Raw genomic sequence first — 27707 nt, 5'->3', positions numbered from 1 at the left:
AATACACAAAACGTGTCATGAAAAGCTTATGATATCAGACCATAGTGCAAATGACCTTTATACAGAATGAAATAAAACAAATACTATACATATCTTATAATTGTATGGAAGTCTATATACATATATGACAGTGCTATATTGTTCAGTGCTATATTAGACTGTAACACCCAGTTATCAGTTATCACAAGTAACCTTTCACATTTTAAACTTCTATATATATCTATATATCAGTCTTTAACCATTCCATCTTGGCATCCAAACTCCACTGCCAACTGCTCTCCTTCTACTCCAATCTTACATATTCTCCCAAACATCTATAACATTATGGCATCATGGAACTTTCCAGCATCTTCATCATCGCAATTCATCGACGAACAACCTTTGATATTAGATAACGTTGATGACTTCAGCACCGATGATGAATTAGACAACATACTTGAAGATGACAACAACGACGACCACATCACACAATCATCTCCACATGTCCTTCCAGAGTTGAATGAACGTATGTAGTTTCAGTCAAAGGACGAAACTATTGTTGCAATCAAACATTATCACATAACCAACGGTTACAAATACACCGTCATTGAATCGAAGCCCAACATTTATGTTATTCGTTGTGTGGAATATCACAACGGTTGTAAATGGCGTTTGAGGGCAGCTTATAGCAAAGTCCGTAAATATTGGGAAATCAAAAATATAGACGGACAACATTCGTGTTTCTCAACAATACTATCTGAAGATCATACAAATCTTGATAGTACTCACATTGCTGCGATCATATCAAATTCAATCCGGACAAACCCATCCATTCCAATCAAGAGTTTGATTGCAGATATTAAAGGTCGATTCGGATATTCTGTGTCATACAGAAAAGCTTGGATCGCTAAACAAAAGGCTCTTGCTATGGAGTTTGGAGAATGAGAGGACTCTTATAACCACATGCCGAGGTGGTTGCATGCCGTCAAGGAAGCAAACCCAGGTACAATTTTACAATGCACTGGTTCTCCAGTGGAAATTGATGGACAAACCGACAATAATTGCTATATTATGGAAAGAGTTTTCTGGTCTTTCGGTCCTTGCATACAAGGATTCAAATACTGTAAACCCATTCTCCAAGTTGATGGTATATTTCTAACGGGTAAATATCATGGAACATTGCTCACCGTCATAGCTCAAGATGGCAATAGAAATCTTTTCCCATTGGCCTTTGCCATTGTAGAAGGTGAGACAAAGGAGGCCTTGATATGGTTCTTTCAACTACTTCGAGAACATGTTTGCCATCAACAAAATATTTGCATCATCACTGATAGAGGAAAGGGCATCCTATCGGCCTTAAGATCAGAAGAAGTTGGTTGGGAACAAGATGGTTTGAACTCTGTTTATTGCATACGTCGTCTAGCATCCAACTTCAACAACAAATTCAAAAATCATGACCTCAAAAAACAATTCATCAATTTAGGTACTACTACAAACATTCTTAATACACTTTTACTTTTATAATTTTGTTAACATTATTCTTTAATTTATTTATTCATTACATCATTACAGCTTACGAGGTCAAGCAACCAACTGTGACGGCAAAACTTGTTGTACTCAGAAACCAATACCCACAACAAGTTGATTGGATAGATAAAATCCCGTTACAAAAATGGTCTCAGGCTTTTGATGGAGGGAGAAGATACGGATATATGACCACTAATCTTGCTGAGTGCACCAACTCCATTTTAAAGGGAGCACGTTCATTACCAATATGTACTCTCATCATAACAACATTTGAGAGGACACAATAATGGTTTGTTGAACAGGGATTAAAGGCGAACTGTATGCTACAAGCAGGACACCAATATCCTGAACAAATCGCTGACATCATTAGGAAAAACCAACAACAATCCGCATTTTGTCATCTTCATCGCTACAACCGTGAAAATTCTGAATTTGATGTTCAGGAAATTTCAACACCTCACCACTACCGCCCTGTTCCACTTTCCTATAAGGTCAGCCTAAATGAATGGTGGTGTTATTGTGGTCACTTCCAGGCTACTCGTCTCACATGTCATCATGTCATTGCTGTTTGTGCATTTTCGCATATCCCACTAACCCAAGTAATCGATCCAGTGTACAGTCTTAACAACATTTTCAAGGCATACGAAGTACAATTTCACCCAATCCAAAATCAAGATTATTGGTCTGCGTATACAGGTCCAAACTTCATACCAGATCCTAAAATGCGACGCAAGGCATCCGGAAGACCATCTACAAATAGGCTTCATAATGAAATGGATCAATCCAATCCAGATAAGCCAAAAAAATGCTCTTACTGCCGCAACGAAGGTCATCATAGGGGAAATTGTCCATTTCGTCATTAGTTTTTTCTTAATCTTACCCAATTGTAATCAAATCGATTTTTTTTATATTACTATTATTATTTGTTATTAATATTTATTTTCTCTTCTCGTATAACACAACCAATACATAAAATATGTTAATTGCAAAATCATTTTCAAAAACCAACTAAAAACACACTGGTAATCGATTACAACAACCTTGTAATCGCTTACCAGAGTGGTTCTTGAACCAAAAACACACTGGTAATCGATTACATAAGTGTCGTAATCGATTACCAGTACGTTTTCTACCTACTCATTTGAAGTCGTGTAGGGGGGTCACGATTTCAACAATCTGTAATCTATTACCAGTTCATTGTAATCGATTACAGCACTCAAAAGTCGTTTTTGGGGTGCACGACTTCAACACTGAACAAATGAACAGTGTGAAGTCGTGCAGGCGGGGCACGACTTCTTCATTTCAAGTCGTTTTAGCCCCCACGACTTCACTTTGGGTCAAAATTTGCCCATTTCGATAATATTGAAGGCAAATATGCCTAGTTTGGTGCAAAAACCCAATTAGAGAGATGAAATTATCAATTTATTCCTAACGGTTCTTAACAATGTAAAATTTTGAAACCAATAGAGTGCCTTAATTCAACTTGTATAGCTCTTTATGTAAATCTTCAACCATAATGAGATACGAATCGCATTGTTTCTATTCATCTTACTATTGCTATGTCCAATGATGCTTCACTTTGGCACATTAAACTAGGATATATTTCTGATTTTGATTTTGTTTTACAAGTTATTTCAAAATAATTTCCTTTATTTCTCACTATTTTAAGCACTTTTTCTATGTGATATTTGTCATATTGTTAAACATAAAAGCTATTACTAAACATATTCTAATAAAGATTTTGACATTCTTCATGGAGATATTTAGAACCATATTTAGTAATTTTTGTTTGGTGATAAATATTTTTTTACATTATGTGATTACTCTAAGTTTATTTGAGTAATTCAAGAAAAACAAATCTGAAACAAGATAATATTTGATATAATTTAATTCTAAACTGAAATATCTAAGAAGTGATAATAGAGTAAAATTTTTGTTAAATGATGTTTTCTTAGAAGAGAATATCTTTTTATTTTGATTCATGCATCATCTAATCATTCCATAAAGATGATCACTGGTTCACGTAGTTTGTACTATAAATTATGTGATAAATTTGATCTGAAAGTTCAAATTTTAAAGAAATTGTCATTGAATAGAAAAAAAGAAGTTAGGAATAAATAAAAAAGACAAAGTTATATAGAGGTCAACAAATACCTAGAAGAAAAAATAAAGTTAAAAAAAAACTAACTACAATAAAAGCGATTGTAATTGTTACAATCAAAACAAAAACTTAAGCGAAAAATATATTTAGTGATATCATTTCCATTATCCGTATTTACAGTTAGGTAAATTTTTCTTTCCAGTATAAAATCTGGCATCATGAATTGTTATTAATATAGCAAATCATCAATTAGTTTTCTAAAATCACTAACTTAGTCTTCTAAAATTTATTAAACAACCAAATTATAGTCTTAAAACACCAAAACATCACAATACAGATGGCTATGGAAGATCAAATCAATGACAATAAGTTTTAAAAGAAGCATCTGACATCAAATTAAACCTTTTAAAAACTATTTTAGTAACAAAACATTTGAAAAATTAAAACGATATGATAAAAAGATAAATTTAAAATTAAAGATATTTGATTGAAAAAAAAAAGGATAACTAGAAAGATAAAAATAAATGGACAAAATTAGACCAAAAAAATAGATTGAATTTCAGTCCTTTTAAAATTAGTTCCATATGGTTTTCCTCTTCCAAAAACTCCTTATTTAATTTACTCTTTCCTCTCTTATTCTTTCTTACTAAACATATCACTAAAGAAAACAATATATATAACATATTAACCAATCATTTGTGGATATAATTTTTTATTAAATAAATAAAAACTAATATAATAACACGTCATTTTGAATGAACAAATCAATATTTTATTATCATTATTATTCTAAAAGCTCCAACAATGAGATTATACTTCCCACCACGACATTACACTTCATTTTTAGATTAATTCAAATCAAGCTGATCGACTAATTTAAAACAAAGAGTCTCTCTCAAAGCCTAGATTTTATTTGCACAAATCACTTTCATTGCCACTTTTTCTTATACTATATTATTAGTGTAGAGTATCAATGCATTACACTATATAAATAAGATTGCTATCCTTGACTTTTTTTATGCAACAAGCAAATATGGTAAAGAATCTTCCAATTGTTCTGGTAGATAATGCTGCACTATAATTAACCTAAGAAAATAAGGATCGTAGTCGCGTTCCTATATTTTTTTTTATAGGAAGGGGTTTGATCTTTTATAAGTGCTATTTAAAATTTCTCTAAAATAAATTAAGAAATGGAATAAATTTTCTTATTTTAATCAAGTATTTATAATTTTTTTTATTTCATTTCTATATTATTGTACATGCATATATGAAAAGTAAATAAAAATTAAATGACTAATAACAATATAAATAACAGAAAGGTAATTAATATTATTTTAAATTTTTAAAATAACAGTTAAATAAAATTTTAAAAATGGTTAAAAAATCTGACCATTAGAAAAATCAGGAGGACTCGTTCACACGCTGCATTCACGTAGAAGATTTACAAGAAATCTAACCAAGTACTTCCAACCAGTCTAATTAAACAGAAAGCATTTTGATACGATGGACAATTTAATTGCACCACTGCCCAAAAACTGAGAAAAAATGTTATTAGCGAACCATAGTTCAACGCACATAAACAGATGCCAGATCCTAAATAATAAATCTCATTGCTAAGAAAAGAAAGTCATAATAATCATTGATAAAAATACAACTCCAACTTTATCTTTTCAACTACTTTAGGTACAATTATTGTAATGAAACATCATGAAGCTGCCTAAAGAAATGTAATACTAATTTTGGAATACCTAAACGGTTCGTTAACTATCCAAAAATTCTGACAAAAAATCATATAAAATCACAATTTTTACTTTGTCTAGGCAAGTTGCTATTAATAGTTTATCCGTTACACTATGTTACATCAAACACCCATGGATAACCTAACCAGCGCAAAATTCCACAAGAATAGAGTTGTTGTAACGTTTGATTTTCCTTTACAGAAGTCTCAACAAATTCTTGAAAGAGCACCATGCAAATTGTCAGTTCTCTCAATTTGTATCAGCATCCACTGTAAAAGCTGATGGTTCAATGTGTTGCATATTCTCTCAGCTCCCATAAGAAAGTACGGCAGATCAGACTTTGGGAAATGGACTCTGGGAGTTCTGATAGCAATTCATGTCCTCTATTTTCTGAGGTTCCATTACTACTAATTGAAACATCTGGTGTGTGAAGTTTTCCAAACGGCACACTCTGCAGGTTAAAGGAATTTGAAAAGATATGCAAGACAATCCAAGTTATTTAGGACCTTTATCAGACAAAGAATAAAGATTCCACTCTACTTGATCACTGCTTGAACCATCAGCTGCAGCTTTCTTCAACCTTTTCACCAAAGGCATGCAGCTTGACTTGGCTTCTTCATCCTTGAAGTTTTGATCGGTGACCTCTATTGAAAATACATAGAAAAATGGAATGATTGAATTAATCAAAGAAAAATTACAGAAGAATCTGTTGAACAATTTTATTCCATATAATGTAGTCTCACAAAAATTATCTAAAAGGATACTACGAAAAAACAAATATTTGCTCCTACTAAGTTAAAGTTCAAGACAGCTCTTATTTGATTCAAAATTCAAAATTTGATATGCTCTATTTTACAATATACTGTTCTTTAAGAACTACATGCATTGTATTACTAAACACTGATCGTTCTGTTCATGGATGAAGCAATAGCTCCGTGTTTAAGTTGGACAGATTACTAATTTACTTCTCACAAATGTTAACTAACAAGTACTTAATTAGAACAGCAGAACAGAAGCCGAGGTACTCAGTAAACCCATTGTACGTACGAGGAACAAAGGCTTTTGCAGAGAAGTACATAAATCATCCACACTAAATGTCGAACTCTCAGCATAGAAATAAACTACATCGTATATTATGAAGGCCCATAAATATACTGTCTCACTCATCCCCTACGCCACCCCCACCCCCACCCAAGGTTGGTTTGAAGTTTAAATTTGAGTATTTTACACACCACCAGGCTTCATTATTATTCCAAAAGAAATTACAAGGAACATCTCTTAATCCGAAATTACAAGGAACATCTCTTACAAGGAACATCTCTTAAGAACATGTTAAAAGGAATTACAAGCACCATCTGAAATTATTTCCATTTTCTTAAAAAATCGTAAATGCAATGTGGTTATGCAATTAAAAGTTAAAAAGAATATTGACTGCAGAACTTATTCACCGACAAGAACGTAACTGAGATACACAAATAACACAAAGTTATTCATATCATGCATAAACACAAATAGCACATAAAGTTATACATATCATGCATAAATATGAGAAATATGACATAGGTTTAATTGTAATTTATAGTTATTTCTATCTGTAAAACATGTTTCCTTTTTTATTCACACAAGGATATACAATGGGAAAAAAACATAAAGTACCATTATTGCTAGAGAAGTAAATAGATGAAGTCCACTGTCATCAATAGTGGTGTAAATTATTTCCACTGTTTGTTGTTTATTCAAAGTCTGTTTCATAAACAAACAAACACAAACTTAAAAGTTAAGGCTTGATTTAAGTGAGTCATGCTCAAGATTTATGGACTCGAATTAATACTAAGTTGTTCATATTTGTATGTATTACCTAATTATCTAAATAGTTGTACTCTTATTTAGTATTTACAAGGAAAGTCATAATTCTGTACATTATTAACTTATATATAACCCAATAAATCAAATTTTAGGCGGATAACTGTACTGTCCGACTTTGTCATGCTCAAATTGAACATGATCCTAGTTTTAGGCTCTTCGCCTTCAGTCTTGAGTTGAAGGGGCTGTGAACCGTCTGGTCTCATTTACTCTGTTATTTGACTTAGATAGGCAATAGGCCAACCCCAGACTTTTAGGCCTTACGTGTAGTCCTATGCTTGCAGTCAAGCTCAGATACTCAAAGACCCATGAAAGATAACTAACCACAAAAGGCACAGTATATGGCAGGTGCTGTTCTCTGCAATGTTAACATAGAGTGAGGTTTCCTAGTTGGCATTACCTTGCTTAACAAGGTTGATTACCAGAAAAAGAGGAAGTCTTTAGCAGTCATCTCATCCATAAATAATCCGAAGCATTTTGTAAGAAGGAATAGGTAAAAAAATACACTTTGAATGCTTCTGGCTTAAGAACATAATAACTTTAGCTACAACAGTAACAATGAACTTTCTTAAAAATATTTATACCATTTTCATCATCAAAAATTTATTTTCCAGATTCTAAGTCATTATTATGAATATAAATTTATATTTTTAAACAACTTTCCTTCACTTACTAACATGAAAGTATCTATTGATAATTGAATACTAATTAACGAATAAAATTATTTAAAGTTAAATCCAATTGAAAAGATAATCAAACCATGTACAAGTTAAACTATGTCTAGCTCAAGCTTTAGATTTTTTACTCTTAAATAATGTAGTTAAACTTCACTTATCTCTTATATTTTCATGAGTCAGTCCCGAACATAAGTGCTCAACTCAAATATTTAATATCCCATCATCAACAGCAGCATAAAGACATGTGGGTTGGCTAAATATTTTTCACCTAGTGCAGTCTACGAAGGGTAGACTTGTACAATATTACCCCTGCAAGGAGAGATATCATTTCCAGGATTTTAACCTATGACCTGCAGCCAGATCACAACTTTACCATTGTGTTAACTGCCAAGGAACACCCTTTAGCCGGAAACAAAATATTAACTTCATAACATAACTAGTAGTCTATAACCACAGATCCTGAACCAAGAGTACTATGAGCCGTCATTGATAAGTTTTTACAGCAAGTAAACTCAAAACTAATTCATGCGTCCTTTGTTATTTGGTACTTGGTACGAGACACATCATTTAGACCCCATAAAAACTGAGAAACTCCATGTTATGTGAACTTAAATAACTGACCAACATAATTTGATAATGTAACTGCTGATTGAACTATATGCAGGTATTTTGAGAGAGAAAGGAAACAATCTGTATTATATATGACAGCCATATACCGAAGGATCAAGAAATTATGGGGTGATAGAAAGTATCACATTCTAGCTTACAGGATGGCCAATGTGCATTAAAAGAAACAAAATTGAAGGTACCTGTAGTACTGAAAGCCAATTCTAATGTTGAACTTCCTCTTGCATGAATTTCCTGATCACAAAACAAGCCATGCTTGCAGTTAATAGGCTCTTCCAAACTACAGCCTCTATCCACAGATGCAAGTTCAAATTGACTTCCTGTAAGAATATGAGAATCAGCAGTGCTCTCAAACAAAGGTGAAATTCTTTCAAGGTTGATCCTCTTCTGGCAGGCATCTTGTAAAGCCAGGGTCTGAAAGCAACAAAAGATAATAAAGCATAATTGTGCAGGGAGATGTACAAAAATGAACATACATCCACACCACAGAGATGATGTTTGAATTTATGTCTGACCTGCTTAGGCATATTATGTGAATTTCGTAAAATTCTATACTGACATGCTTCATCTGTGCTATTTTTTATGCTCCAACGACGTAAACGCATAGAACGATGCAATTCATTCACAAATGAGGCTTCTAAAGAACGAATATATAGACTGTGCTGCTGATCCGTCCATCTAGTTGACTGATCCTGGAAAAAAAATGAGCTTAGTATGTCTTTGCCAACAAAATGAAGAGAAAATTTTCCATCTTCACTAGAAATCACGAACATGGAATACAATTTAAGATTGAGAATTTCAAACTATCATATTTATCAGCAAACAAATAGGCTTTTATAAATAGCCTTTGAAAATAAGAAATAAGTACCAAGCGATTTAAGTCCATGTAGGAACTAAATTAGTTGCTATACAACTACCAAATTTTTTTATTATAATTCCAATAACAAAGACTAGATAATCTGAAAACTAAGAGCCAATCAAAAGTATTTAAATGACGCTTCATCTGAATTAAATCTCTCATTATTTATAAGTTTTTCATTTAACTCCCTAAAGCTTGTTCAAGTATTTCACATCAGCTTCAACTGAATAAAAATAAGCTTTTTGTTGCACATACGAGCACACCCGTTGCTGCTACTGAAATCATATGCCAAACCACAGATGCTAAACGGTATAAACAATTTTGGACAAAAGGGTGAACAAGAACTATTTAAGAGGCCAAACATAAGAGATTGAAGAACAAAGTTGATTTCAAAGTGTCAGCATCCACTGTCAAACTCAAATCTTACAGAAGAGAAAACTGGCCGCAAATTTATAACACAAATATCAATTTCAGTTACTTGATGCTATTCATCATATCAGTACAATTACTCCCCTTCCTCCACTGGTTTCAGATTTCAGATATTCTCGACTAATTAATTGCAGAATTTAACCAACAAATATCAGATATAGCCAGTGAAAGCATGCGAAGCAAAATTGCGCGCTTAAACACCAAAAAACCAAAACGCGGACGCACTAAAAGGACCAATAATTCAAACGGCTAATTACAGGCACGTTCCCGTTCGAGATACGCTAAAAACCTCTAAGATCAACCCCTGAAGACAAGCTCCGACCACAAAATCGAGAAACAAAAGCGAAATAGAAAAATCCGTTACTATGTTGGCAAGAGGAATTGGAAAGGAGTGAAGTTACCAGAAGCGGAGCGGGCGCGGAATGAGACGAGAAGTCCTTGGACGTGTCCTCGACGGTGACAGCAGAGGAGTCAGAGGTGGAGCGAGTGAGGTACTCAGGCAATGGTTCCGGATCGGAGAAGAGCGGCGGCGAAAGGTGGCGAGGGAGATCCTGCGGTTCCATGAAGCGTGATCGGAGTTTCAGCGGAGAAGAAACCCTCTGTGTTCGGTTGAGGGGAAGAGAGGATGTATGCGGGGAAGGAAAAAGGTTCCACATGGCTTCGCTTTTACACGTGTCAGTACAGTCGTTGGTATGCCACGTCATCCGGCAGATAATATCTTGAGGTAACGTGAGCCAGATATTTTGAAGGGTCGTTGAAGAGAGAGTGGGGATTGGGCGCTTTCGTTGGCGCGTGCAACTCATGCCCTATTTTATGGTATCTGCGCATCCCATGCGCGTAACTTGTTTTCAATTCGTGATTCATGAAACTCAATTTTCACTTTTTCTATATATGGAAAAACTGGGTTATTATATAAGCATTTCTTCATATATAATTTCTATTTTGAATTTGTCACGAATAAGTTAAATTGAGACTGAGATAAAAACAATAATTAAAAGGAATACATGGCTAATAATAAGATCCAAAGATACAGTAATATTAAAGAATGACTGGTTGAAATGTTCTAGTCTAACTAATATTGGTATTTAGAATAAGTTTACCTTTCAATAAATTTATCATATATTAATAATAATAATATAATATAATAAATACAATCTAAATTATTTATACCCTAAATAACGCATAAAGATATTTTCATAAACATATTTTGAACTGTGGAATTGCTATAAAAGCATCCATGCTATCTGATCGATTATGAAAAAGAATGGACAAACTTTTTCTCTTCTCTATCTTTACTTTCTATTCATGAAAAAGACAGAAATAACTGTGATATGATTCACCCCAATTTTTTTATTTTCCAGTGAAGGGAGAAATAAATTTTCATTTTTCTGTTTCCTTTCTCGTGTCCCTTTGTTAAACCTGTTAATGATTGAAATTGGATTTCTCGGACCAATTATGTTTCGAGATTATATATATATATATATATATATATATATATATATATATATATATATATATATATATATATATATATATATATATATATATATATATATATATAACGGCTGATTGGTTAATTAATAGTAATATTTTTTTATCAGCAAATAATGGTGATATCACTAATGTTAACCAAGATTGATAATACCAAAAACACTTCGTTTTGACACTAATCAATCTTCTGATCAGTTAAATTAAATCATTAAATATAATAAAGTTATATTATTTTAGCGATAACAAAATGTTTCAAAAAAGTTAGAGTATAGTATAGGATCATAGTAACCTCAAAATGACAATACAGTTATGGTTTAGAAAAAAAGATACCAGGTTTCATTTTAGAAATATATATCATTTTTTCAAATTGTTGTTTTTTCATATTTTGTTTAAGTATGGACCAAGGGATTATCATATAAGGGTCATTTTGAACTTAGAGATTCTTTGAATAATTAGGTAAATGTTAAAAGGATAGAGTATTGATGAGGGTTAGGTTCTATGAAGTATTACAAGTAACAAAGAGCTTGATGAGTCAATAAGATTCTAGGAAATATTTTAAATAACAAGGTGCATGGTGTAAGTGATAATACTACTACAAAAAAAAGTTTTTAACGTCTATTATTTTCGGTATTTAACGTTTGACCAAGCTTTGACGTCATATTGGGAGACGTCAATTGGACGTCGATGATCCACTGGACACCAATTGACGTTGGATTCCACATGGACAGACGTCTCAATTAACATCGGACCTATGTTTAACGGACGTCCATCTTCGTTGAGCACGTCTCTACGTTGAGCTACAAAATTCAGGGGAAGCCACTAGAACGAAATTGATGTCGAACACTACTCTAACCGACATCCAACTTGTTTTTTTTCTTAAATAAATTTGTTTTTACAATAAAATCACACCTAAAAAACAGAAAATGATCATAGCACATCACAAAATAATATATTTTATGTGTTTCAAGGGATTATAGTACTAAACAATCTAAAACTTAAACTATCAAAACTTAAACTTAAACTTAAGCTAATTAATGTATTTAACAAAAATAAAATGGTTCCTAAAGGCATGGGCATGAGTCCTAAGTTCATCTCTGTAGAAGATAAGTTGTTCACTCTTGTCGTATCTTTTTAATTGTATCCTCTAATATAGAAGATGTATTCTTGAAGCACTGCAAAATCAAGTCAAATTCACTATGTTTGCATATGTTCAAAGCTAAATATGATTTGTAATGTATGGAAGGTAAGTATCATTACATCAATCTAGTCATCTGTAATGTCAGCTCGAATGATTGTTTTAATCCAAGACATGACATAGTAGCCACATTTCCATGAATCTAGTTGCTTGTTATACTAAAATGACAAACTAAATAGTCACACATGTAGATCATACAATAACATAGAAAATGAATAAGAACTATAAATGAGTTACAATATTTGGATACAGGATTTGAACTAGTTGACCTTGGGTTTACTCATAACTCTATTTACATTGAAAACATAGGGTGTTATTAATATAATTATATTCATCATAAAAATTTAAGGTTAACATGGATTTGAAACATTTGAAAAACACTTACCCTTGTAGCATGTTTTTCAAGTCATTTTTCATCCTCCTATGCAGGGAACAAAACCATAGAATTTGTCATTGTCTTGGAATGACGACCATTAATTTCCAATTTGCACAATAGTTTGATTCCTTCATTTTCCAAATCATCTAAAACTCAAGGGTCAACACCTTTCTTGCAAATGACATTAAAGAACAAACTCAAGCATGTCAGAATACCTCTAATAGAAGCAGGTAATATGCCTCGAATATCAATTGACAACAATTGTTTCATAGAAACAAGGTTACTAATATTTGAAGAATAACCTTGTGGAACCTTCACACTACTTAAAGACTTAATAAATTTTTTTTTTCTTTTTTAGAAAGAGTGTGACAGGTTGGGGTAAAAATGTGCATCTTCCAATTGATTGTGGATGTAACTCAGAATGGATTCCCATGTTAGTCAAATTTTGTCGTGCTTTTATTTCGTCTTTGGTCTTCCTTTAACGTTTCATAAAGTTTCGATGCACTGTCACAATTGTTTTTTCAATGCGCATCACATTTATACAATGTTGTACATCAAGTTTACACCAATATGGAAGATTAAAAAATATTGATTATTTCTTCCAAATGTTTTCTCAATGGTCTTATTTTGATGTTTTCCGAAGACAATGTCAATGTTTTTTACTTTCTTGTACACTTCTTCACCATTGCGGGATTTGGACACAACATTATCCTCAACACTTCCATTAAATACTTTTTTCAATCTACAGTACAAGTGATTTTGAGGAAGGAATTTTCAATGTCTTGTATATACCATTTTTTGACCATGCTTCAATTGAAGGTAACTAATGTTTTCTTACAAATGGGATATGCAAAATGACCTTTAACACTATAACCGCTCAAGTTTCCATATGATGGGAAATAATTTATAATGCAAAACAACATTGCACACAAACATAAAGTTTCTTGAATATTTGAATCGAAGACGTCGACACCTTCTTCCCACGACATTTTCAAATCATCGATTAAAGGTTTCAAATACAAATCAATGTCATTTTCAGATTGTCTAGGACTTGATATCATCATGAACAACATCACATATTTTCTCTTCATGCTTAACAAAGGAGAAAGATTGTATATCATCAACATAACTGATTATAAACTATGTTTGGTACTTAAGTTCCATAAGGATTCATATTATCAGTTACAAGTGCAAGTCTTATGTTTTTAGTCAATCTTACACTGTTCCTCCACAAAAAAACCCTCTACATATAAGATCATTAAAAATTTTCACAAATTAATAATTACGACTCTAACGATAGAGATTTGAAAAAACCTCACAAATTAATTTACTAAAGGTAAAAACATCTGCAAATTAGAAAATAAACCTCCATTAAATATCAAATTTTTTGTAATATATATATATATATATATATATATATATATATATATATATATATATATATATATATATATATATATATATATATATATATATACGCGCGCGCGCGCGGTTGCGCGTTTTCTCAATGGAAAGGACTGTTCTATCTTGAAGTGAGAAGAGTGGTATTTTTAAGAAATCAAAATTTGATCTACGCGTAGGAAATTATCTATTGTTTAAGTAAAAAAGTTAAACATTTATAGAATATAATAGCATTGAAGTGAGTGAGGGAAATTGAATAAGTAAACTCTCTTATGGTTGATACATATTTTCAAGTTGTTAGGTCTTTCTAATACATATTTTTTAAGTTGTTAGGTCTTTCAACCAAGACTGAAAAAGTAATTAAGATAATTTAAAGATAAAAGTTGATTGCGAAGTATATGCATTTTGGTAGATAAGATAGTAAGATAATAAATTAATTATAATAAATTGTTGTTTTGGTAATTATTCTAGTTGTTCAGATATTTTGTTATGTCTAGTCGGTTATAGATATATCTTCAAATATCTCAGTACATTATGCATTTATAAAATTCTACATTTTGATTACATATTATTTAAAAAATTTGATAAACTAATAAAACATAAGATGGATAACGTGTATTACGATTGTCGGAATTCATCTAGTAACATTAACAAGGATGACTTGTTCTCGAAATGCTATTATATAAGAATTTACCACTACAAATAAATTTATTAGTTTTCTTTATATATATATATATATATATATATATATATATATATATATATTTTGTAATTACGTTTTCGCTACACTCATATTTGCTTTCTTTTTAAATACAAAATATGTACATTCAATTATATATGTTTTCCTTATCGTTACTTTATGGTCCATGTTCTCTGTTTTCCTTACATAATCAAGTAATTTGTTTTGAAGTGGCAAAATTATAATTGTGATGTTATATTATTAAATTAATGAGAAAAGATAGTAATAATATAAGCTAAGATATTTTGAACTGAATAAAGGTGGAAGTGGGGTTACCTGGGTTGGATATGGTGGTGGGGATAGCAATGTCGCTATGTGAAGAGGGACAGTTTCTCTGAAACACAACTACTGGTTTCTTGGTTGTGTTGTGCTGTGTTGCTTTTTTTATAAAGTTGAGATACTTATGTAATTATATGATCCTAGGTAATAGATTTATTCAATGTAGTTAATGCCTTTTGCTTTTATTTGCCAATCGCAATTATACATTCCATATGAAACTTATATTGGTGAAAAAGGATAAACTTTTCTGTCTAAACAATTTTTTTTAATTTAAATATTTGTTTGTACTTTTACCAGCATTTGTAACCTTAAGAAGTTACCATATTTATGAGAACAAAATCGTCAATGTTTTTAAAATTTATTTAATTGTACGGCAGTAACATCCCAAAAATATAGCTTAAACTATATTAAGGAGTTAACATACAATAATATGATAGGACAGTTTAAGGATTTACAAAAATGAGTTTTAGATAATCTAAAATACTGAAATATTTAATACTTTACATTAAAACACAAAGTCTAATGCAAAATAAGATAACAGACCGAACGGTTCCAAAACTATAAGCTTAAACCGAACAGCTCTATAGAATAATACTAATCCTCCTGACCGAACGGTCCTACGCTTCAACTTCAATATTCTTTCCTTCCAGAGCTTCTTCTAATGAACTCGCTCTCCTTCTGCTTACATCCACAAGATGATCATTGCAACAAGAAGTATGACCAAACGGACAAACAAAGACAAGACAGGAGAGTAGGATAAGCTTGAGTAATTTAATTAATCATATTAATATAAACTAATTCATTCACAACCAAAACATACCATCATCATACATATACATCAAAGCAAATACCGAACACATAAAATACAATAACCAACCACTTTTACTCTGACTGTTCGGACTGTATGAATTATGTAGCTACAACGTTTTAGCACCCGGATGGTGTAGTAGCTGGGATGCCCTCAACAGCTGCCACCCGAGGTTAGTCCGTTATACCTCACCCAAGTTCACCTTATGGACTAAGACCTCCTGTCATTCTCACGCATGAGTTACTTTTCTCTACTTGAGAATGAGTAATCACAGAATATCAGGATAAACACCAGCTAAGCATAACCACATTCATACTTTACCATTTCAATAACCAATTACGAGATATTCCTCCCTAGAATACTCCTTCATATCCATACTATTCAATTCATGCCACACTTTAAATACCATCATACTTAGTCATCAATGCAGTAAAACTGAACAATAAAATATGATCCCATCCTTAAACAAAACCTAAAGAGATAGCATCATTCCTAAGAACGAGACCGAACGTTATACTCAGGCTAAACACTTTAGTTGAATCAAATACTTATTGTGAAACTGCACGTTTTTTCGCTACTCAAAAGTTATGACCGAACGGTCTTTACTAGACAGAACCCAAAGAATTGACTGAATACTATATAATACTTTATAATTAAGCATGACCGAATACTAAAAGCTTTTAACTAAAACCTAAGAGCTTAGACCGAACTCTACGAGCTTAGGTCGAACACTATTGAAGTATGTCGAACACTCTTAGTTTCAAATACAAGCACATAATTGGGTAATGTGATGAGACCGAGTGTTAGTACAAGACTGAGCACTACTACAAGACTGAGCACTACTGAACTTATACAAAATGAATAAAATAGATTCTATCATACAACTAAGAAACACTTATTTACAATTGAGGATAAATATAGTATTTAACACTTAAGTTATATTGGGTACCTTAACTAGGCTGATTACTAAGTAGAAATTGGAAACTATCCTTAGACCGAACACTTATTTACAAGTATACTAATAGAAAATTGATCGGTCATTAATTGAAATTCTGTACAGAAGAAGAATCCAGTCTAGACCGAATGCCCAATGGAAAACCGAACGGTCACGAATGACTCTCGGCGACAATTACAAAATTACGCAGAATGCTGCAGATTTAAGATCAAACCTTATTCCTACCCAATTCACATCATTTAATAATCATCAACAAATACAACAATTCAATATTCACTATCAACCAAATAACCAAACATAACATCATTCAAACAGGCAACCATTCAAAATCAGAGAATCATAATTAAGTTACAAGCTTCCCTTACCTCGAACCCAGAAGACTTGTATGCTTCTACAGTATTGCCTATACCACCAGTAACCTTTATAACCTCCTACAACTTCTGATCGGTGAAGATGAACCAATCATAAACCAAAGATAGAAGATAGATTCAGAGGGGGAGTTTGATGAATACATGCAAGCTGAACAGTGCTTGCATGTAACAGAAAATACATAAATCCTAAAAGGACGAAGGGGTTTAACTTACCAACGCCAAACAACAACTTGATCGGTTTAAAAGAGAGAGCTTGGCACCAAGAATATTTAGATGCTGCTTGGATGATGACCGAAGAAAAGAAAAGGTAAGAATTTGTAGAGAGAAGAAGAAGATTGTAGAGAGAAGGAGGAGAAAATGAAGAACTCAGAAGTTTTGGAGGAGAAGGTGCATGCAGGAAAAGTGGCACGAAAATCTGATAATTTGATTTATATACCACCGTCAAAAACCGATCGGCCACTCTGTTGCCCACACCTGTCTTCCACTTTCTGAATTTCAAAACCCTTGCACCTACACCTAGCTTCCACTAAAACAGAAATTTAAGGGTCCTGACAATGGCACTACGTATGTTGTCTTACGAGTTTCTTAAAATGAATAGAGATAAAAATAGGGAAAATAGGTGAAGATATTAGGAAAAAAAACTATTATATATATCATTTCTCATACTTCATTACAAAACAATTAGATTTATGATATATTTAAACAAATTTTTCCATAAGTATTTATAATAGAAAAAATAGAACTAATTTCTCCATTAACACTAAACGTGACTATACATATATTAATTTATAAAAACTTTATTAGGCCTTCACTAAATACATTACAAAAATTATAAAAGTTATAATTGTTTATGGATTTATTTAGGTCAAGATAACCCAATTATTTCACTACTCTTAATAAAACATAATTTTAAAATAGGTTAACTTTATGTCTTAAAAAAATGTTTACTATATTCAAATAAGTTAGAATCTATTATTTTTAACGAAAATCAAACTTAGACTACCAAAATCTAGTTTGGTATGAACTAATTTTCTCTTGTAATACAAAAAGAAAACAAAAAAATAAAAACATAATAAATATAGGTTTGTATAAAACTATTCTCGATAGACTTTTTTAACTAATCCAATCATATCAAGATTGATGAAATAAACTTGAAAATAATAAAATAATGAAGGAGGAGACATTAAAACAATGAGGGAACACCTGCAATATAATTCATCATTAAGTTTCTTCAATGACAATTATAAAGAAGCTGACATTTGAGAGGTATTTAGGACAATAGAATCAAATTTTCACACTTTTATTTCCAAACTTCAACACTATCAATGAAATGGAGGATGCTCTTATGAATGCTAGGATGCTTTTTAACCAACGGCAGTTTGTACTATGTAATCTATGTTTATATATTAATCTATGTTATCTAATGTAATTGGAGCTAGAATGTTTTATTTTCTTTTTCTTAATGACTTTTTTTTCTACTTAATATCACAAATCATAACTGGTGATTAAGAGGAGAGAGTTCAATCTTCTCTTTCGTCTCCAGACAATGCTTGAGTGGTTCAATTTTATCTTCGTTTGAGCCTCCAAACAAGTATTCGAGTGATCCGTTCCCAATAGAGATATTATTGTCTTGACATTTCTTTTAAAACACCAATTTTTTTGGTTTAGTAAAGATGACTTTAAATATATAAGATATGTTTAAGTATATAAGTTAGAAATTTATCTATTTAATTATTTATTTTTGAAGCTCACCGTCACTCAATTTTTTTTCTTCTAAATTATATTTTTCTTCTCTAATTTTCTTAGGGTATTCTTTATCCGTTTTAAGAATAAACTTCTCTTTCACTATTTACATAAGTTGTTTATTAGTAATTAAGTCCGTTTTATACTTAATGTAGATGTCATCGATATAATAAGTTGAACACTTTTAACATTAGTTGTGAAACAATCTAAAATGGAGCAATAGTAGAACGTGTTTCGTCATAACAAATATAGTACATGTCCATTAAAAGAATTAAAAAATATTGAAGGATACTTTCAAAATAGGTTGAACCTGTGAGTCAATCCAACCTACCACATATTTGTGTCCAGTTAGGTTGATTTTTTTTTTTGAAATTTTAATACAGGTCAACTTTGAATCCGATTCACCTGAATTGAACCTGTGGTGAGCCTAATTTTTCTAATAATTATTTTTTGTTGGATTAGACATTTTACAAAATATTGAAATAGAGACTTGTAGGAATTAGTATCGCGTAGCGGAATGTTTAAAGAGCGTGATAACGAACAATAACCAAGAGGGAAGAGGTGAATTGGATCTTCTAAAAACTTCGTTTTCCCTTTTTAAATTTTCTTTGAACAGAATAAATAGTTTTTAGTAACTTAGTTTTTATGAAAAAACAAATTTGAATCACTATAAAGCTACTAAAAATTTGGTTTAATGTCTCATTAGGTCCCTATTTTCGTTCAGAATCTCAAATAGGTCCTCGTCTTGTTCGGCGTCTCAATTGGGTCCTTATTTTTGTAAACTTGACTCAAATAAAGAATTTTCGTCAAATTGATCAAACGTCGTGAGTGAGGGTAGTACGTGGCATGGTGACAGTGTAGATTTAATGTACATGGCAGTAAAAACGTGGTTCAATTTTATTTTTTTAATTTTTGAATTAAAAAATGATGTGTACAGAGTGGTAATATAATTTCAGTAAGGGCAAAGTAGGGAAATCTAATTAAATGAAGTGTTGAAAACCCCATTCTTCTCTGCAATTTGGAACTCGAAATGAAATTGGGGGAAGTTGAGTTTTAGGGTTCGTGGGAAATTCTGTTCGAAACAATGTTGGTTCAAACAATAGGCATTTCTAGAACTGTGGGAAAGCGATGAGAAGCCTGAAAGTGTGGAGTGTTCTAAGAACTTGTAGTGTCTGGTAGTGCATTGTGCTTTGATGTTGATTAATGTTGTTGGAGAATTTTATATATTTATTTCAAACAATAGGCAAAGGTAGTATGTTTTGAAGAAAGACGAAAACTCCCAGAACCATGCTTCCAAAAATCCATAAATTACATATATGTGTGATTATTATCCACACAAAAATGCTAAGAATAGACAATGTTGGTTCAACCAATATTCCGTTTATCAAAAGAAAACAAGACAAAATTAGACAATAAGGATCAATCCATTAACGTATGCTTCTTTCTAGTGAAAGGCTTGAACTTTAGTTGTTCTTCCTTTTGGGATTTCTCTTGACTTTTGTTTCCTGGAGAAAACTAAAAACAAAGAAAAATTGGTTAGATGGACTTCTAAAGAGAAAATGCATACAAAAATCATGTAAACAAATTATAGATTTTTTTTGCCATTTCTGTCTATCAATAAAATTGTTACTTCTGAGAACTACCTTAGGTGTTGCTTGAAAGCTAGGCGTAGTATTTGAGTTCTCATCAGACAACTACCTAGATGTTCAACTTAACCTAAGCTAAACAACCAAGTATTTGAGTTCTCATTAGAACTTATAACAAATCCTCAAATGAATTTTCTACAAGCTACAATTTGATGTCGAGGTTGCACCCAACTCAAATTGAATGTGCAAATTAAGTGCAGTATACTAGGCAATGACTCCTAGGTCATCTCTCTAGGGCCAATTTTTGTTCCATCAAAGGATCGAACACGTAGTGGGGGGGGGGGGGTTTAGCAGATTTACAAATTGAATTAACTAAACAATTAACATAAATTAAATATTGACTAAAAACAAGTCGGTCCCTAGTTCGATTGCAATGCTTCCTATCCTTAATTAACAATAAATCACACGCTCCTCTCACCCATAATCCAACACGAATTAATCAACTAAGTGAAAATTAATCTGATTTTCAAACAACGAATTAACATTAAATGTCCAATGATTGAAAATGTCAAGGTAAATAGAAAATATGGCATACTTGCTACATAGACATTTGCTCTACCTTGTGTAGGACAACTACTACAAGCGTTCATCTGTCCTACCTTATAAGAATAAAAAGTGAATGTTAGAGAGAAGAATATATAAGAAGGATGATTCGCTCATCAAAAGCATTGCCAATTGAAAAGTCAAATCTGCATTTGATAAAACTCTGAAAAGGTATGTTTGTTATGACAAAAAGAACTCCATCCTATGACAAACACCTACACCGATAATCATAAGAGATCAAATCCCAAGACAAGCTTCGTCAAACAATCATATTACCAAATCTCAAGACAAGCATTGTTTAAACGATTATCTTCATCAATGATGTATAAATAGAAGAAATCAACAAAAGAAGAAGAAGACGATGATGAACAGAAGAATATGAAGATATAACATCATCAGAATTGAGAAAGGAAATCTCTTTGAACTATAAAAGTCAAAACTCCTTGATCAAGGATATAGAAAAACAAAGTTCAAGAAAAAGAATACTCTCAAGCTTCATCAGAATATACGCTTAACTTTGTAAGAAGAAAAGAGAAAACGAGGCCTTCTAAGGAGTGGACAAGTATCCACAAATCCTCTCCAATAAGGGGAGGACATGTGGCCAATCACAAAGCTCGATCCTCTCCAGTCCTAGAGTGTCATGTGGCCTACTAAAGATAAATCTTCTCTAATGGAAGCATGACATATGACACATACTTTCCACATGGTTTGGGTGTCTAGCTTAAGAAAAAACTCTATACTAATTAGGCCTTAATACAAGCCTTAAACAAACCTATCTATTTGGTCAAAATACATGGCTTAAAGAAATCTACCCTACTCTTCAACCTCTATGATGGCCTGAGAGAAAGAGCTTTCTTCACCTTGCATAGATGACTCTAGGTTCTTCATGAAAGTGTTTGGGCCATGGCTAAGGGTATGTCATCATCACATCCCTATTCAAAAGGATTTGTCCTCAAATCTTTAAGTTATGAAAACATCCTTTTGGGAGATAATTGGCTTTCTTCCCCTAGGGCAAATACCCTTCTACAAAAAAATAAGAGACAAGGTAAGTGGTATTAGAACAATCATCCAAAGCATATAGCTCCCAAGGATCATATACCTTTGATCAAATGAAGGATCAAGGTAATGGAGTTTAAGAACATTTCCTTTTAAGCTCTTATTTGCCTTGTGTTGAATGTGTGTGTTTTTTAAATGACTTCCCATTTCAACACAAGGTTTTATTTGGTCTGTCTTTCCATGCTTCTTGAGGAAGATAATCAGAAGACCTCTTTTGTTTTTGTATACAAGCCTTTGGCCCTTAACATATTGACTCTTTTGTTGGGGCACTCTTTTGAAGGGTAATTTGGATTCACTCGAGCAAATATATGGAAAGTCCAGTTTTGAGTTTCTTTCTATGTTGTTTTTTTATCGTTAGTTTCAAGTTGCATAGCATTAGTTTTTCAATTTCTTGGTTTCTATTTGGTTAAGTGATTCTTGTGTGCATATTATTTTCCTTTTAATTTCTGTTTTAAATTTCTCTTAGTTCAATAGCTTACCTTGCATTAGCATTGTGGTTGATTCACTTCCTTTGCATGTAGATGATACCAAATTAGGTTTTGTTTTTGTTTGGTCTATATAAGTGGTCATAAACATCATCCCATATTCATATTTCTACCCTATTACATTAGTCCAAGTTAAATTACATGCTTCACTTGCACTTCATTATTTTAAGGACCAAGATTACCATCAAACCAGAAAATTGCACATTAAAAATTGCCTCAATATGGGTTTCAATTCTGATTTTCGTTTATAACTCTATTTCGTGTGATTAAGCATAATATCTTCATGCATAAGCATTTGGAAATGGCAAAACCCAAAAACAGAATTAGTTAATGCTTTCATATATAAATGTTGTAATCCATACTTTCAAAGTTGAATATCAGAAATACAAAGGTTTATACAGTACCTTGTGAGAGGTGTGCTTCTCTTTGCTCTCTCAACATTCATCACCATCATCATTTGTCCACTGCGTGGTGTGTGAGAAGTGCCTGATGTACAGAAGCTTTTCCTCGGCTTATCTCTAGAAGCACTGTGGTGTGTGTAATGTTTTCTCTCTCTTTCTCTCATGTCCTTATCCTTTATCCTACAGTGAGTGGTTTTCCTCTTTTGCCCTCACGCTTTAATATGATATCAAGAGCTTAGGTTCAATAGATCTTGTTGTGTGAGTGTGAGTGTGATTGGAGACTGTAATTGTGTGTATCCAGAAGAAGAAAAAGAAGGTTCTTTGGAGTGTGTGAATCCTTAAAGGTGAAAAAGGAAATCAAAGAAACTTCAAGATTCAAGCAAGAAAGAGATGACAAGTGTTGGAGGGATACAAGGGCCTTTACCAATGTTTGATGAGAAGTTCTTTGATGACTAGCGCATCAAGATGAGTGTCATTTTTGGCTTCCAGTATGTTTCAGAAGTAATAGAAGATGGGCTGCCTGCGTTGGGTGCAAAAGCCACTGAAGAGGAGAAAAGAAAATATAAGATACAGGTGAAACTAGACAACAAAGCCAAATTTATGTTGTATCAATGTGTCAGCCCAAAGATCTTTAACAAGATCTCCAAGGCTGCTACTGTGAAAGAAGTGTGGGACATTCTACTGAAGACATATGGTGATGGAGAGAAGAACAAGAAGGTAAAACTGTAGGCATTGAGGAGGCAGTTTGAAGTTCTGATCATGGAAGAAAGTGAAACCATGGCAGAATACTTTAACAAGGTTTGAGTTGGTGAATAAAATGATGGCATGTAAGGATGGAATTTCTGATGAATACATTGTTGATAAAATTCTAAGAATCTTAACACCCAGATTTGATCATGTGGTGGTGGCTATTGAAGAAGCCTGTAATCTGGAGAATATGGAGATTAAGGAGTTGTTGCACTCATTAGAAACTCATGAGTATCGCATCAATGAGCATAAGTAGTGCCAAGAACATGCCCTACAAGTTAGATCTCAATACAAAGGCAATAAAGGCAGCAAAAAGCATAAAGATTCATTGGAACAACAAGGAGAAGGTTCCAATGAATCAGTGAAAGGTAAAAATCAAAAGCCTGAAGGTGAATGGAAGTTTGACAAGAAAAAGGTCAAATGTTATAACTGCTAGAAGCTTGGTCATTATGCTAAAGAGTGCTGGAAGGGAGAAGGGGCAAAGAATAAACCCAAGAAGAGGGCTAATCTGGCCAAGGAGGAAGAATTAGACTCTGAAGTTGTGATATTGATGGCTAGTACTCAGGAAGAACAGTCAGAAAACACAGTGTGGTATCTGGACTCTGGTTGTTCCACCCACATGACTGGGAGGAAGGACTGGTTTATGCAAATGCAGGAGGTTATGCAACGGAAAATCATATTTGCAGATGACAGAAGTCTTAATGCAGAGGGCTCTTGCATGGTGGTTTTGAGAGATGAAGATGGGAAATAGGTCATAATTGAAGAGGTATTGTATGCACTAGGTTTGAAGATAAATCTGTTGAGTTTGGGGCAGCTGCTGCAGAAAGGCTATGTGATGAAAATGGAGAAAATTGTCTCAATATTTTCAATCAGAATAGAAAAATTGTTGTGCAGGGTCAACTATCACAGAACAAAACATTCAGGGTGGTGATGAATGTAGTAAAACACTAGTGTTTTTCTGCATAAAAAAACAGGGAGGAATGGTTGTGGCATCTCAGGTTTGGGCATTTGAATTTAAGGGATTTATCCAGTTAAGCCAAAAGAGTATGGTGAGTGGCTTACCAAAGGTGGAAATCTCAAAAACAGTATGCAAAGAATGTCTCCAATGCAAGCAAACCAGGGGCAGTTTCCAGAAGGTTTTACCCAGAAGTCAGTAGAGAAATTAAGGGTGGTTTATTCAGATGTTTATGGTCCTATGCAAGTAGAAAGACCTGGGGACAGTAGATATTTTCTACTATTTATTGATGATTGGACCAGGAAATGTTGGGCTTACTTAATTAGGATAAAGGGGGAGGTGTTGCAAGTGTTTCAAAAATTTAAAAGCCTTGTAAGAGACAATGTGGGAATAAGGTTAAGGTGTTGAGGACAGATGGAGGAGGAGAGTATACATCCACTAAGTTCAAAGTTTTTTGTGAAAAGGAAGGGATAATACATGAAGTTACCCCTCCCTATACACCACAGCACAATGAGGCAACAGAGAGGAAGAACAGAACCATATTAAATATGGTTAGGTGTATGCTGAAAAGTAAAGGGCTGCCTAATTTTCTATAGGGAGAGGCTGTGTTGACAACCACCTATATACTGATTTGTCTCCAACAAAGAGACTATATGGTATGACACCTGAAGAAGCTTGGACAAGGGTAAAACCAGATGTCAAGAATTTGAAAATATTTGGCTCAACATGCTATAAACATGTGTCTGACCATTTGAGAAAGAAGCTAGATGATAAAGGAGTGTCATTGATTTTGGTGGGTTACAATGCTACTGGAGCTTACAAGTTGTATGATCCTATATCAGGAACAGCCTGAATCAGTAGGGATGTTGTTGTGGATGAAGCTGTAGTGTGGCAGTGGGAAACAGTTGAGCAAGGATCATCAACCATTGTTTTGGAAGATGCAACTGCTGCAGTTGAGACAGAAAGGTGCAGAAGAGATGACAACAGTAGAAGGTCATCAAGAGTTACACAACTTCCAGCACATCTAAGAGACTATGACTTGTCTTATGATGCTACACTTACATCAGAAGGTCATTTCGTTCATTATGCTTTAATAACATAAGATGAACCAGTTGAATTTGATCAAGCAGTAAGAGATAAGAGGTGGTATAAGGCAATGTAGGAAGAAATTGACTCTATAGAGAGAAATCAAACATGGGAATTGGTTGATCTACCTTCTAACAAGAAGACTATAGCATTGAAGTGGATTTATAAGTCAAAAATAAACCCATAAGGTGTTGTTGTAAGGCACAAGGCCAGGCTGGTTGCTAAAGATTTTCTATATAAGGCTGAAGTGGATTATGGAGAAGTGTTTGCTCCTGTAGCCAGGGTTGAGACAATCAGGTTGGTGGTGTCTCTGGGCACTAAGTTTCATTGGTCATTACATCAATTAGATGTGAAGTCTGCCTTCCTAAATGGAAGACTGGAGGAGGAGGTATATGTTGTACAACCGTAGGGGTTTGAGGTTAAAGGACAGCTGAGCAAGGTGTACAAGCTGAGGAAGGCTCTCTATGGGCTTAAACAGGCTCCAAGAGCTTGGAACCAGGGGATTGATAGGTTCATAAACAGTATTGGGTTTGATAAGTGTATTTCAGAACACGGGTTGTATGTGCAGTGCTGCCAACACAATGGCATATCAAAAGAGCTAATTATATGTATGTATGTTGATGACCTATTAGTCACTAGGAGTTGTGAGGAACTAATTTCATATTTCAAGGCTCAGATGTTGAGGGAATTTGAAATGAGTAACTTGGAAGACTTAGCTACTTTCTTGGTATTGAATTTACTGAGACTGAGTATGGAATTGTGATGCAATAGTCCAGGTATGTTCTAGACCTATTGAAGAAGTTTGAAATGATGGATTGTAATGTTGCTAACAACCCAGCAGAAGTGGGGCTGAGACTTGAAAAGGAGTTAGAGGAGGAAGCTGTAGATCCAACAGCTTACAGAAGGATGGTTGGGAGCTTAAGATATCTCTGTAACACTAGACCTGACTTGAGTTACAGTGTTGGAGTGATAAGTAGGTACATGGAATGTCCTATAATATCACATTTGAATGCTGCCAAACATATTCTAAGGTATTTACATGGTACACACTCTTATGGGATTCTACTAGAAAGAGGAGAGGCTGGAGAAGAAGTTCAAATCACTTCTTACTCAGATGCGGATTGGTGTGGTGATAAAGTGGACAAAAGAAGTACCGCAGGGTACATTTTCTTCATTGAAGGATCTCTTATTTCCTGGAGCTCAAGAAAAGAGCCAGTGGTTGCTCCGTCATCATGCGAGGCAGAATACATAGCTGCTTGTGAAGCTACGTGTCAGGCAGCTTGGTTGGGGTCTTTGATGGAAGGGTTGAAAATGGAGCTAGCTGGAAGAGTCAGGCTGCTTGTAGACAACAAGTTAGCCATAGACCTTGCTAAACACCCTACATCGCATGGAAGGAGCAAGCATATCGAGACCAGGTTCCACTATATCAAGAAGCAGGTTAGTAGCGGGAAGCTTGAAGTGGTACACTGCAGATCCGAGGATCAACTTGCAAATATACTCACTAAAGCTCTTAAAGGTGAACGCTTTCAATCACTCAGAAAGCAGATAAGAGTAGTACGAACGGAGATCGGTGAAATTCGTTCTAGAAGGAGGTCGAAAATCTAGGGTTTTCGTCGGAGAGAAGAAGAT

The 27707-nt window shown here is 33.4% G+C and overlaps 1 protein-coding gene and 1 pseudogene across 2 annotated transcripts; one reads left to right on the top strand and one right to left on the bottom strand.

The window, feature by feature from the left end:
* The first annotated feature begins 324 nt into the window (after positions 1 to 324).
* Positions 325 to 2369, top strand: LOC148206552 (uncharacterized; annotated as a pseudogene).
* Positions 2370 to 5198: 2829 nt separating this feature from the next.
* On the bottom strand, positions 5199 to 10520 carry LOC124827723 (cold-regulated protein 27-like). 2 transcript variants are annotated; one of them, XM_047300846.2, is made up of 5 exons: positions 10203 to 10520; positions 9029 to 9205; positions 8696 to 8927; positions 5887 to 5990; positions 5199 to 5797 (listed from the first exon to the last, which is right to left on the bottom strand). In XM_047300846.2, exons 1-5 carry the CDS (start codon positions 10503 to 10505, stop codon positions 5633 to 5635), a joined length of 981 nt encoding a protein of 326 aa, XP_047156802.1. In that variant the 5' UTR covers positions 10506 to 10520; the 3' UTR covers positions 5199 to 5632. The 2 variants fall into 2 exon arrangements, with proteins under 2 accessions (XP_047156802.1, XP_087960495.1); XM_088104369.1 differs by having other exon boundaries at positions 5631 to 5990; positions 9029 to 9199.
* Positions 10521 to 27707: the final 17187 nt, after the last annotated feature.

The sequence above is a fragment of the Vigna umbellata genome, chromosome 1, assembly GCF_029865625.1.
Source record: "Vigna umbellata cultivar VRB3 chromosome 1, Vumbellata_1.0, whole genome shotgun sequence".
NCBI lineage: Eukaryota > Viridiplantae > Streptophyta > Magnoliopsida > Fabales > Fabaceae > Vigna > Vigna umbellata.
The sequence above is the reverse complement of the archived record's forward strand: the minus strand, read 5'-3'. Positions and strand labels throughout refer to the sequence as shown.